This window comes from Camelina sativa, chromosome 20 (genome assembly GCF_030686135.1).
Source record: "Camelina sativa cultivar CO46 ecotype springtype chromosome 20, ASM3068613v1".
Taxonomy (NCBI): domain Eukaryota; kingdom Viridiplantae; phylum Streptophyta; class Magnoliopsida; order Brassicales; family Brassicaceae; genus Camelina; species Camelina sativa.
Window position 1 is genome coordinate 5,225,713 of NC_141899.1, and position 13,650 is coordinate 5,239,362.

Sequence of the window (13,650 nt, forward strand, 5' to 3'; positions counted from 1 at the left end):
GCCTCTCTCTCTGTTTCTCTCCAGCAAAGGCCAACGGTGTGATGTGGCGAAATGTTTGATTTGCCATAAATTCTTGATATTGATAAACAGATTTGTTATTTTAACACAAAAACTAGAAAATATTTGTTAATTTTTCAGAAACAATGCAACACACGATTATTACCAGGAGATAAGACATAAGCTTTACGGGGCAGGTGACACATTGAACATTTGATGCATGATTTTCTTCTATATATTTTTGTCCTAGCGTGTGACTTTTTTTTTGTCCATTCTTTAATTTTTGTTAGTGCGACGATTATGACCACAAAACTGTCTTTTTAGACTATCTTTAATATTCGGATAATCGATAAAATGAAAGATCATTAACACGAACGTCGATAAATGTAAGCGAAGAATAACATATAGTTCACTAGTGTGATTTAAGGAGATAGACATGTGTAAAGAGGGAAAAAACCCTTTTGGTATTCAGCGTTCATTTTTGGATAAGAAGTTTATACATTATTATTGAAAAAAAGTCTCACAGATAATGTGACAGCGGTTTTATCTGCTGGGGTTCATCTCATGCAGCTCCCACGACGGAGTTTTCCGGCTAAAAGACTCAGAAACAACGCTCGCCTCCAATACTTTCAAGGCTTCTTCACTCGTCACCGATATAGGTGTCTTGTACTGACTCACAGAAGAGCCTCGAGACACGGCGAAATTCATGAGCTCGTAAAAAGTGCCACTCCTACCAACCTTAATCTCAAGTGGTCCAATGTTCTTATCATATTTTCGTTCTTTTCTGTACACAGTGTCAGAAAGACTTCTCAATGATGAAGCAACATTCCTCCAAAACATTCGGGTCGGGCTCGAGCTTTGCGTCCTTGGTTTGCTGCCGAGTTCCCAATAGAGCACGTAATGTCCTGGAAACGAGGAAAGATCTACACGGCTAGTGAAATCCATGACCATTAGGTCGTATGACTCTAATAGGAGCTTCGCGTTTGTCACTGCCTTGAGGAGGTCTTCTTCGTAGGTCTTGTCCATGCCGATGCTCAGAACAACATTATGTCTTCCCACGAAACGAACATTTGGCACATTGTTGTGGAAAGCTGTAATTCTTAAACCATCACCCACACGGTAACCTATACAGACCTGTAAAATCGTGTCGTGATCTTGTGAGATACATATTAAGAAAACAGTTAAAATGTCTATTTTGTCCTCTATCATTTTTTAAATCAAGAAGCTACAAGAAATTTTAAAATACATTTTGTTCTGAGGACAGAGTAAACAAGAAAAAGACTTACCGGTAAACGTTGTGACAACGAGTTCATAAGCATGGCCAATTTTAACATCTACAAGATCGACGAGCACAGGGTTCTCTACGGGATCAAGACAAGTCTTTTGGTCTTTCTCGACCTCTAAGAACTCGAAGTACCCCATACTTGGAATGATAGTGTAAGACACATCACTAGGCTTGGACAGAGGATTGACATAGACACCGACGAAACACTCTGAGCCGCCATACCACGATGAAACCAACGGAAGACTGCCGCCATAGAACTCCAGCAATGGTATGTACTGTGCCATGGTGCCCGTAATGACCCTTCGATGCATTTTGCTTTTGGCCATAGTCTCCCCACTATTGCCTCCCATGATGGTTTACTGCATTCTTGTTCGATCAGGTTTGCTAGGTCCGGGTTTGGAGCGGTGAGGAATTTAGCAATCCCTGAAACACATTGGACGTCTCACGTCTGTGATCCAGTCACTGAGACGGCCGGTCCTTATGTTTGAGCATAACTCATGCCAGTGGTTTTCTAAGAATTCCATTACTTTGACGACGGTAGAAGCAAAGGGTGCACCGAGGCGAGCTACATTATCGCGTGGTAGAAGCCCACAAAGCAATTGGCAGTACATGCTCTGAGTAGTGTCTACACAAGTCGCAATTTCATGCGGGCTTACCTGTAATCTATCCCTATAAGATAACAAACACAATAAAGAAACAATAGTAGTAGCAGCAACAAGGGGTATGTTCACACCCCTGTAACGTGAGAGCAAAGGTTTTATTGATTTTACCATAGAAGTGAGTTGGTTGTGTTCAATCTTTTCAAAACAGAACTTATCATAGACATGGCCAGTAGGCCAGAGACAGTTCTGATTTCTCCGGTCATGAAATAGAACGTGAGAGATTTTCCTTGGTTAAGCCCTTTGATGTCCCTGCAAACAAGTAACAACAATAGGTTTTGGGTTTTACTTACTCTGTTTGGTTTGGTATAAACTGACACAAGTTTGAGTTTAGGACTTTTAACTTGTAGAGTAGAGATCTATACAGAGATCCAAATGATATCCTCTGTTCAAATTCCTCTGCTGTCAGAGGAATATATTTTGGAACTCCTGCTGAAGTACCCGAGCTGCAAAACCAGTATCTTCATTAGATCTTTATGTAAGTTTTAAGTAGAACAAAAGAGTATGGAGAGATTTTTCAGATAGAGAGGGTTTGAACAGAGATTGAAAAGCAGAGTGTAAAACAGAGTCAAAGAGTAGAATCAATGAGAGTGTTTGAGTGTAATGGAGAAAGAGAGAATCTCTTTTCTTAGATTCTAGTTACAATCTAAATATAGACATTTACAATACAGAATATTGATGCTATGCACAATTACATATAATGAGAGTGACATCTCCTTAAGCTAACATGTGATCTTGGTTTGACTTGTTTCGCACTTGCTTAATCTCAGTGAACAAAAGAAAGCTTTCGAAGAATGCCTAGTGTATTATCATCGAAGAGATTACAATATATACAGGCTACATGCTATCAGAATTAAGAAACTAAATCTATACATAATATTCTCTAGATATACAATACTTGCAGCGGAAGGTATATATGAAACGTGCAGCCTTCTAGAAGAATAACCGGTTAAGTCCGGTTCTTGGTCCAGTCACTGAGACGGCCGGTCCTTATGTTTGAGCATAACTCATGCCAGTGGTTTTCTAAGAATTCCATTACTTTGACGACGGTAGAAGCAAAGGGTGCACCGAGGCGAGCTACATTATCGCGTGGTAGAAGCCCACAAAGCAATTGGCAGTACATGCTCTGAGTAGTGTCTACACAAGTCGCAATTTCATGCGGGCTTACCTGTAATCTATCCCTATAAGATAACAAACACAATAAAGAAACAATAGTAGTAGCAGCAACAAGGGGTATGTTCACACCCCTGTAACGTGAGAGCAAAGGTTTTATTGATTTTACCATAGAAGTGAGTTGGTTGTGTTCAATCTTTTCAAAACAGAACTTATCATAGACATGGCCAGTAGGCCAGAGACAGTTCTGATTTCTCCGGTCATGAAATAGAACGTGAGAGATTTTCCTTGGTTAAGCCCTTTGATGTCCCTGCAAACAAGTAACAACAATAGGTTTTGGGTTTTACTTACTCTGTTTGGTTTGGTATAAACTGACACAAGTTTGAGTTTAGGACTTTTAACTTGTAGAGTAGAGATCTATACAGAGATCCAAATGATATCCTCTGTTCAAATTCCTCTGCTGTCAGAGGAATATATTTTGGAACTCCTGCTGAAGTACCCGAGCTGCAAAACCAGTATCTTCATTAGATCTTTATGTAAGTTTTAAGTAGAACAAAAGAGTATGGAGAGATTTTTCAGATAGAGAGGGTTTGAACAGAGATTGAAAAGCAGAGTGTAAAACAGAGTCAAAGAGTAGAATCAATGAGAGTGTTTGAGTGTAATGGAGAAAGAGAGAATCTCTTTTCTTAGATTCTAGTTACAATCTAAATATAGACATTTACAATACAGAATATTGATGCTATGCACAATTACATATAATGAGAGTGACATCTCCTTAAGCTAACATGTGATCTTGGTTTGACTTGTTTCGCACTTGCTTAATCTCAGTGAACAAAAGAAAGCTTTCGAAGAATGCCTAGTGTATTATCATCGAAGAGATTACAATATATACAGGCTACATGCTATCAGAATTAAGAAACTAAATCTATACATAATATTCTCTAGATATACAATACTTGCAGCGGAAGGTATATATGAAACGTGCAGCCTTCTAGAAGAATAACCGGTTAAGTCCGGTTCTTGGTTAACACCCCCCCCCCCCCCCCCCCAAGTTGGAGCGTAGGGTAGGGATTACAAAACGCCCAAATTGGATCTTAAGTACTCAAACTCACGGCTGCCGAGTCCTTTAGTAAATATATCAGCCAACTGTTCGGCGGATACTACCTTCTTCGTGGCAATAAGCTTGTCCTGAACAGCATTACGTACATTGTACCGTCCATGGCAGATATAATAATCAACTAAACCACAAGGTTCGCTAGATGGTTCGGTACACAAGGTCGTTTCCAGCCAAATGATTTCACTTTCTCATTGTCCTCCAATCCAATTTTTTAGTATAAGGTACGTTTCTTGGAGCTTGCAGAGTTCACAGTAACACGCACAGAACTTGGTAAGATGGCTGCGCGGAAGATCTTAGAACTTGATCCGAATGAGCCTACAGCATATATACAGGGAACTGGGAAGAAGAGTCTACGGAGATGAGGAGGGAGATGAAAGAGAGAAACTTGGTTAAAGGAGGATGATGGGGCAAAGAAGGAAAGTTTATAAGTTCTACGTAGAGAAAGAGGATGATGGGTTAAGAAAATCGCAGTTACATTTGGGCTTATAAGCACGGTGAAATCTAGACCGATTTGGATATTTAAAAACTGATTAAAGGGTATGCGGAGATGGCCATAACACGATGAAATATATGTTGATGGTCTCTGGTAGAGAGATTTTGTTGAGAGGGATATTGAACTCATCATTATTTTAAAGATGGGAAATGTTCTTGTGATGATGCGTAAACCAGTTAGATGCGTTTACTAGAAATAGATTTATGGTCAATATATTGCCGAAAGTCTAATAAATCAAAATGAATAGTGAAGAAGACATTACTTGTTTTATATAGTTAAGAAGATATAAAGAGGTTATATATATATTTTGTTAACATGATATATTTGAATATAATAAATTATGGGTGTAGGCAAAAATATATTAATGTAATAAGAAATTAATACCTTATCAAATTAACATTATAGTCAACATGATATTAAAATAAAATATAAATAAGCATGATTATTACAGTAACTTGATCTAATTCATGGTTGATACCTTTTTTTTTTTTTTTTTTTTTTTTCATTTAACATGTAAATTTTTCCTTCATAAGTACTATTATCTCAAATAACAAACAGACATATAGCAAAGTCCAAAACCAATGGTCTAAAATAGACCACAGACTACCAGAAACGGGATGAGGCCAAAGCAGCAATGGATACCGAAGCCAAAGTCACAAAACTGAGCCAAACTACCTGGCCATTTAGCTGGTCGATCCGCAAGTTGCTGAAACCATTATAATTTGACCGATAATAAGAGAGACGAGTATTGTTTAAATAGTTGGTAAAAAGTATAGTCAGTAAAAGTTAAGACTTTGTAATACAGAAATATTTAGATAATAGTTCACAAGCTATAGATCATACCTTCTCTAGATCCATGCTTGCTTTCTCCAATTTTTCGCTGTGATGTATGAAAAATATAATTTAGAACAAAATAAACAAATTCTGAAAATTAAAAAAGGAAAAAAAAAAAAAAAAAAAAACACTATCTGCCGCTTTCAACATATCAGCCGTATGCTCTGTTTGAATCAACTTCAACTTGTTAATCGTTTTATCCTACACAAGAAATAATGGTTCATGTGAAGAGAGGGTAAATAATACAAAAAAAAAAAAAAAAAAAAAAAAAAAAAAAAAACATACCAAATTATCTTCATACTCGTCTCTCCAATTTGAAAGGTCTGATTTTCGTGTAGAATTACGCGTTTCGATGGCGACATTCAGCTTCTTAATCTCGTTCTTTAACTCACCCTGAAGAGCACCGTTATCACCACTGGAGGAACCAAAACGTCGAGGCTTGATCGAACGAACCGCAAACAGACCCAGCCTCTTCGATGCCATCGGGAGAACGAAAGGAAGATAATTTTTTTGTTTGTTTAAAGAACAAAGAAGCAGAGAGAGAGAGAGAGGCGGCGACACTGGAATACTTTTGACCTAGAAGATAGATATCATCGAGTCTCGGCGTTTTTTTTTTATATTTGGTCTTGGGCTTGGTCTTGGGCTTACTTTTATTCCTCTCATTAGGTTTTCATTTCTTCTTTCATGTTTTATGTGTAAATTATAAGATCAGACTCTCGGTATTAGGGCTGGGCAAAATAACCGATAACCAAATAACCGACCGAAACCGAACCGAAAAAAACCAAACCGAACCGAACCGAAATTCTTCAAATACCCGAATGGTTAGTAAAAATCTATATCCAAACTAACTGAAACCGAACCGAACCGAACCGACAATTAAATGGTTAACCGAAATATCCGAAAACCTAGAGGATACAAATATTATATACTTAATATTATGCAAAACTATAAAATAAACTTAAAATATAAATTATTTCTAGATTCAAAACAATTAAATATTTTAAATAATCAATATATGTAAATGTTATTATTTTGAATTTACAAAGTTAAATACTATTTTGTAAAATTGAATCCATATTTTTCCCTTTTTTGTATTTTTGTTATTGTATATTTGGTTAATTTTGGTTATATTCGGTTAGTTTTGGTTATATTTGGTTTATTTGGTTAATGTTAATATAATTTATGTTAGTTATGGTTATTTATTTAAATAACCAAACCGAAACCGAACCGAAAGAAACCGAACCGAACCGAACCGAAATTTCAAAAATATCCAAATGGTTACTATATTACTATATCCAAAATAACCGAAACCGAATACAACCGAACCGAAACCGAATGGTTAACCGAATGCCCAGGCCTACTCGGTATATTATACTTTTTTAGCCACAATATGAATTTTTTAAATCTTAAAGCACCTACTTAGATTAGTAACATCTGGCAGTTCAAGACATATTTTTAAACATCTGAAAATAAATTTTTATTTTTTTTTAAAAGAAAAGAGGCAGCGACACCAAAGTGATCTCTTTAGCCACCATTTGACTCTCCCACTTGTTACTTTTTTCTCTAATAACAACATGTGATCTTTATAGAAGTTAAAGGTTTCCTAGAAGACAAAGATTAAAAGTATAACTCACTTTTATTAGCTTAAGAAAATCTCTCAAAACTTAAGCTCTCAATTCTCTCTATCTCTCAAAACCTCACAAGTTGTGTCACACCTCAACACATCCTTATATATATTATTTGCTAATCCTAATCCTACTAGGAATCCTATATATTAGATATCTCCTAATATACTTGATCCTTATCTCATTAACAAACACACTTATAGTAGGATTAGAAGTTACTTCCAGCTCAAGCTTCTTTCAAGCTTATCCCAACAATCTCCTCCTTAAGCTTGAAGTCACTTCCTGCCAAATCATGAACTCCCAACAGTCTCCTCATATCTCTGAACTTATTTTTGTCCAAGGCTTTAGTGAGTATGAACTTAGTCAAGGTGGATCCGCCCCTGTTGGTACCCAACTGAATTTAACATTCTCAAACTTTAAGCTTCATTTCTTTACATCTCTGATCCAATTGAGAACTGAAAATTTTTTTGGTTTTGGCTTGTAATATGTTGAAAATCTCTCTGTTGTCCCCTTCTAAATGGATGTTCTTGATACCTTTAGTATGTGACTGTTGCATTGCCATTATCAATGCCTGAAATTCGCTCTCTAGTGGATTGCTTGTGCATTCTCCTTCCGCGTGACCAGAACCAACGTAAAAACTTTCACTGTCTCTGAAAATCCATCCCGCCTTTGATTTTATTTCTTGGTTGATAAAGGAACCATCATAGTTACATTTCATCCACCCTTCTTCTGGCGCTTGCCAATGTGTTGTGTTTCTTAGCCGTGAATTTGCTTGATATGATGGTGGTTGAAGAGACGCCACAAACGTCTTAGCGTTTATCCATTCACAGGTATCCTTTTTTGCGTTGCGTAGACATGATTTCCAACTGATATGCTTTTGTTGGAAGGTGAGGATGTTTCTATTCTTCCATAGTCTCCATAATATCCAAAATGGCAATTGCTGGGTTACCTCTGTAATTTCTTTCATTGAACTCTGAGTTATTAGCAGTTGCAACTTTTCTTCTAAACTCTTTTGTGGGTCCAATAAGTTGGTAAATGGTATTTCTGAAGCTTTCCAAATTGCTTAAGCATAAAAGCATTCAAAAAACAAGTGATTTGATCTTTCCTCTTCATACAACACCGACGACATAAGGACTGATTACTTATATGCCTATATTTCAATTGGGCTCCTGTTGCAAGTGCTCCAGAGAGTAATCACCACAAGAAATACTTGATCATTGGTGCTACTTTTAATTTCCAAACTGCAGCCTTGAGTGTAGGATTACCTGGAGGAGGAAGGATATGTTGTTCCGAGGAATGTGTTGAGAGCCAATAAGCCGATTTGACTGTGTGGATACCAGTTCTTGTGTAGTGCCATCCAATTAGATCTTCTCGTGCTTCATCGCATATTTTGATTGCCAAAACTGTATTAACATCAATTTCATGAATAACTGCTCTGACCTTTTCTTCATTCCAGCCAGCTCTTTCTGTATTCAATAACTCTACAACCCTCAAATTCTCCATTGTATCCAAAATATTCTTTGGTTGTGGTGCCCGTGGTGGGCTAAGTGGTAACCAAGGATCTTCCCATGTACCGATTTTTGTTCCATCTCCAATCACATATCGAAGTCCTGTTTTCAGAAGATCTCGTCCATGAATGATAGATTTCCATATGTTGGATGATTTTGCTTTGTCAGTAGCATTGAGGAAATTGGTGTCTCCAAAATACCTTGCTTTTAAGACCTTTACCATCATACAGTCAGAATTTTGTAATATCCTCCATTCAAGTTTGCTGAGTAGAGCACTGTTAAAATGTTCTAGATCTCTGAAACCTAAATCACCTTCCTTTTTTGGTAAATTCAATCTATTCCATGCAAACCAGTGCATACCTCTCATATCATCATCTGTACCCCACCAATATCTTGCCAATATGCCGTTTATATATGTTCATGGAGAAAACTGGCATAGCAAGAGCTATTGATTTTAGAAGTACCTCTTTTCCAGCCGGTGAGAGAAATTGTTTGTTCCAGCCTTGTGTTTCTATCTTTGACCTTCTCCAAAATAAATTGAAACATCTCTGTTTTTTTCTTTGAAAAATCTTCTGGTAATCCCAAATATTTTCCTGCTCCATCATTATGAATCCCCATAATTCTTCGTATTCTTCTTTTAACTTGTGGCTTGACTCTGCTTCCAAAGGTGATGGATGATTTCCTGAGATTGATGGCCTGTCCCGAGGCTTTCTCATAAGTTGTGAAGATCTTTTTCAAGGCTTTGCACGATTTTTCATTTGCCAAAGTGAAAAACAGAGAATCATCAGCAAATAATAAGTGAGTTATAGCTGGTCCACCGTTGCTGATTTTTATTGCTTAAAAGGTTCTTTTCTGCTCTGCCATGTTTACCAAATGGGTGAGAACATCAGCACAAATTATGACGAGATATGGAGAAAGTGGGTCTCCCTGACGTAGACCTCTTTCTGGCTGTATAGTCCCATGAGGTGATCCATTGATCAAAACTGAATATCTTACCGAAGAGACACAGGCCATTATCCAACTTATCCATATTTGATCAAAACCCATAGCTCTCATCGTGGTTTCCAAGAAACTCCATTCCAGACGGTCATAGGCTTTTGTGATATCAATTTTCACAGACATATAGGAGTTTGATTGTCGTTTACGCACCTTGAGAGCATGGTGAACTTCATGAGAAATAATGATGTTATCACTTATCATTCTTCCTGGTATGAAAGCTGCCTGATTCTCTGAGATTATTCCTGATAAGCTCTCCTTAAGTCTGTTGGCTAATATCTTGGATATTATCTTGTAGCTCACGTTACACAGCGCTATTGGTCTAAAATCCGCCATTGTTATCGGATTGACAATCTTTGGAATTAGGCATAGATTGGTATGGTTGTGGAGGCAGTCCATATTGTTCCCTTGGAAAAAACCTTGGATTTCCGCAACAATTTCTGATTTAATGTCATCCCTGAACTGTTGGTAAAATATGCTAGAGAAACCATCTGGTCCCGGAGCACGATGGGGACCTATCGAGAAGACTGCACTCTTAATTTCATCCTCTGTAATGGCTCTGGTAAGTCTATTATTTATATCCGCTGATACCCATCTCTCAAAACCTTGAAACAACTCACTGATGTTCAAATCTGATGCTGGCTGAGTGGAGTAGAGGTTCTGGAAATATTGAATAGCCGCATTAGCTATATGAGACTCTGATCTTCCAATTATGATGTTGTTGTCCTGAATTGCATTAATCTGATTTCTGATCTTTTTTGCCTTGGCTGCATTATGGAAGTAAGATGTGTTACGGTCTCCAAGATTTAGCCAGGTGTTGCGACTCTTATTCTTCCAATGAAATTCTTCTTCTATGTAAGCTTCATTTAATTGTCTTCGTAGTTGTGCTCTCTCCGAAGGGCTACTGTTCCCAGTTGCAACAGCTCTGTCAAGCTTATGTTGAATCAGACCAGTCTTTTCTTCAGCAGTCGCTCTATTGATCCATTTCCATTTTGATATCTCTTTACGACAATGTATTATTCGCTGAAACATTGAACCAGAACTGGAATTACGAATATCTCTCCATCCCTTTAACTCTGCATCTTTGAACCCTTGCTGGTGGTATAACCTTGAGTCATAAGTGAATAAACCTTTTCTTGTCTCAGTACCGTCTGCAATGGTTGTGATGAGCAGTCTATGATCGGATTCTTCATATTCTAGGAACTCTATTTCAGATGCAGGAAACTGGATATGCCAAGACGAGTTAGCCATTGTACGATCCTGGCAACTAGTGACGTAATGTGTACCCCTCTGGCCAGCCCATGAGAAGCGATCACCAACTGTCTTTAAATCTGTAAGATCACAATGTTTTACCATCTTTCTCATAGCTTGAAAAGTAGATTCTGGTCTGATCCTTCCTCCTCTTTTTTCATCATTGCTCAATAGTACATTAAAATCTCACAAAATGAACCACAGTTTGTTATTTCTGGTTATAGCCAGTCTTTCTAATCTTTCCCAAAGATCATTTTTGTCGTAGGGATTGGGATGACCATACACAAAAGAAAAGTAGAAACTGATTCCATTACTTGAGACTGTACAATCAGTAAGATTAGAGGACTTGAAGTGAACAACAACATCAACATCATCCTTTCGCTTTGTTTCCGATAGGCAAATAATGTCTAGAAGATGCTTCCTTTCCATCTTCTTTAGGCGTCGAACTGTAGGGTCATTGCCTAACCCCTGACAGTTCCAGCAGGCTGTCCTCATGGTGGATGTGATGGATTAGGGCCCACCGCACCTCTATTCAAGTCATCAGTGGAGGATCCACTTCCATCTTCAAAATAGCGTATTTGCATCTTGACAACATTTGTGACATCAGAAGCCTCCATATAGTCCTCTCTCATTCTCTTTCCTTTATCTCTTGCCGTTTCCTTGTTCTCATGAGATCGAGCAGCAGCCTCCATTATGTCAGGATTTGGATAGATGGAATTGGGGAGCATAGCAGAGCTAGTGGATCCGACATTGTTCTCTGTAACATTTTGAAAAGGAGGAATGGGGGTAATCAGATGATTAGTATCAAAAGGATCACCTACCAAGTTTGTAGCACCAGTGCTAGACAAGATCACAGTGTCTTGTAAACTGTTGTGTTCCGGATCTATGTCTGAAAGCTCATAATCATCATCTACTGCCTGTTCCCCTTGATGTTCATTTGGATTATCCTCTGGTTCGACAATCTCTACTGGATCAGCGTTTTGGTGTCCATCTTCATGATTTGGTATTGGCTGACCATCTTCTCCTATCTCCTGAATGTGGATTCCAGGGTTACCCACCATATCATCATCCTCTTCATTATCAATATCGTCGTCTGGATCATTGGGACCACCGTTTTGGATCAGACAGCGCCTGGAGTCATGTGTTAACATACCGCAAACTTCACAGAATCTCCGAAGACGTTCATAAAAAAAGCTTAGAACTGTATTCACACCGGGTGTGAATTGATAATTACGTTGAAGCCATAGGGGGTTATCAACATTCCAATGGACACGAACCAGAACAAATTGAACTCTAGACACCGTTGCTTCGTCGAAATCCACTTCCATAATATCACCCAGAGACCGAGCAATACTGTCGATGACAGCCAAATTTAGATACTGGAAAGGAATACCCCTAATCTAAATCCAAAAGGGTATGTAGTTCAGCGCATTCAGATCCATTTCCGGAGACCATCGTTGTAGGACCAACACTCGATCCGCAAAAGCCCAGGGTCCTCGACGAATGACGGTTTCAAGTGATTCTTTAGAGGGAAAAATGAAATGAAACCTTCGTTGTTCCACAATTCTGCCGCGAACCAAGGCTACCAGTCCCCAGGAGCGTAGGAGGGAGTTGATGATTTGACGGATGTCTTTTTTGCGTGGGATGATGGGTCTCCCCAGAAGGCAGAACCGATTTGAGGCTGCTGCTTGTTGTACAATTGCCGTAGGGAGCGCAAAAGGGGCATCCTCAATGCCCAGATCGATGTTTTGGAGTGCACGTCGGATATTATCAGCCATCAGGAATCGGGGAATGTAGAAACGAAGGGGAAAGATAATCGGTGTTTTAAGATTTGTGTAAGAACACCCATAAAACCTCAATCGATCTCGAATAAATAGATAATTCCATTTATGTGAAACCGTTACTTCATGCAAAGTGTTACCGACTTTGCCGGGGAAAACCGCTCGATCGTGGGATTCAAGAAACCACCCCATTACGTCAAGAAAAACCGTCGGAATCTTCCAGAGAAGATAACAAAAAGATAACCGTAAAATCGCCTCTTGAATCGCTATTTTTTTTTTATGGGTGTTCTTCTTTCATGTTTTATGTTTAAATTATAACAAGAGAAGTCCCCCAATCTATCTTTATTTTATGACTTTATCTTATGCTATTTTCATGTAATCTTTTTCGATATTGACTTGGACGTACGGTAATCTAGCTCTAACAAGAGACTTTTATACATCATGCTTTCGGCTTCAAAGGTTCAAATATTGCGGCTGCTTTGCGTTGATTCCGTTGAGAGTGGAACTCCCCCAAATAATAACATTGATGATCTTCGCATGCACATGAAGATCCCAGTTCTTATATAATTTAGACAGAATTCAATATATATATACTCATGTACGTGCATCTTTATCTCAAATATTCATTTTGTGTGGGGTGCGTTAGATCTTTACTCGAGTAACCCACATGGGTTACTCAAATCTTAATTAATTATATAATTAATTATAAACTAATTAAAATAACTCACTTAGAAACTTAAACAAAATCAATCTTCCACTAGAAAAACTCACTTAGATTACTCAATCATTTAAATAATATTTTTTCATATAAAATATAAAACAATAAAATATTACAAATTTAAGAATATTAAATATAAATTTAAAATAAGAAATATTAAACATATTATACATAATTCGGAAGAAGATTTATTGATAGGTTGCACCAAATTTTTGCCAAATATGCTCAATCAAGTCTTTTTTCAAACGATCATGCATTTATGGATCATGAACG

General features: G+C 37.8%; 2 protein-coding genes and 2 pseudogenes across 2 annotated transcripts; all 4 read right to left on the reverse strand.

Moving 5' to 3' along the window:
• Positions 1–477: 477 nt before the first annotated feature.
• Positions 478–4,274, reverse strand: LOC104772233 (indole-3-acetic acid-amido synthetase GH3.15-like; annotated as a pseudogene).
• A 733-nt stretch (positions 4,275–5,007) lies between these two features.
• On the reverse strand, positions 5,008–6,969 carry LOC104769504 (uncharacterized). The gene is made up of 5 exons (XM_087504653.1): positions 6,860–6,969; positions 5,784–6,213; positions 5,632–5,699; positions 5,508–5,545; positions 5,008–5,370 (listed from the first exon to the last, which is right to left on the reverse strand). The coding sequence occupies exons 2-5, from the start codon at positions 5,979–5,981 to the stop codon at positions 5,348–5,350; spliced, it is 327 nt and encodes a 108-aa protein (XP_087360779.1). The 5' UTR covers positions 5,982–6,213; positions 6,860–6,969; the 3' UTR covers positions 5,008–5,347.
• Positions 6,970–7,349: 380 nt separating this feature from the next.
• Positions 7,350–8,090, reverse strand: LOC147918479 (uncharacterized). The gene is made up of 2 exons (XM_087505821.1): positions 7,658–8,090; positions 7,350–7,405 (listed from the first exon to the last, which is right to left on the reverse strand). Exons 1-2 carry the CDS (start codon positions 8,088–8,090, stop codon positions 7,350–7,352), a joined length of 489 nt encoding a protein of 162 aa, XP_087361947.1.
• A 3,279-nt stretch (positions 8,091–11,369) lies between these two features.
• LOC147918480 (uncharacterized) lies at positions 11,370–12,765 on the reverse strand (annotated as a pseudogene).
• Positions 12,766–13,650: the final 885 nt, after the last annotated feature.

Excerpts from the sequence above, each read along its gene's own strand:
- LOC147918479 (XM_087505821.1), bottom strand. The coding sequence starts at position 8,090 with ATGAAAGAAATTACAGAGGTAACCCAGCAATTGCCATTTTGGATATTA. Across the intron at positions 7,406-7,657 it reads GCAACAGTCACATACTAAAG|GAAGTGACTTCAAGCTTAAG; the intron begins GTATCAAGAACA and ends ATGATTTGGCAG.
- LOC104769504 (XM_087504653.1), bottom strand. The coding sequence starts at position 5,981 with ATGGCATCGAAGAGGCTGGGTCTGTTTGCGGTTCGTTCGATCAAGCCT. Across the intron at positions 5,700-5,783 it reads ACGAGTATGAAGATAATTTG|GATAAAACGATTAACAAGTT; the intron begins GTATGTTTTTTT and ends TTTCTTGTGTAG. Across the intron at positions 5,371-5,507 it reads CAAGCATGGATCTAGAGAAG|CAACTTGCGGATCGACCAGC; the intron begins GTATGATCTATA and ends TAATGGTTTCAG.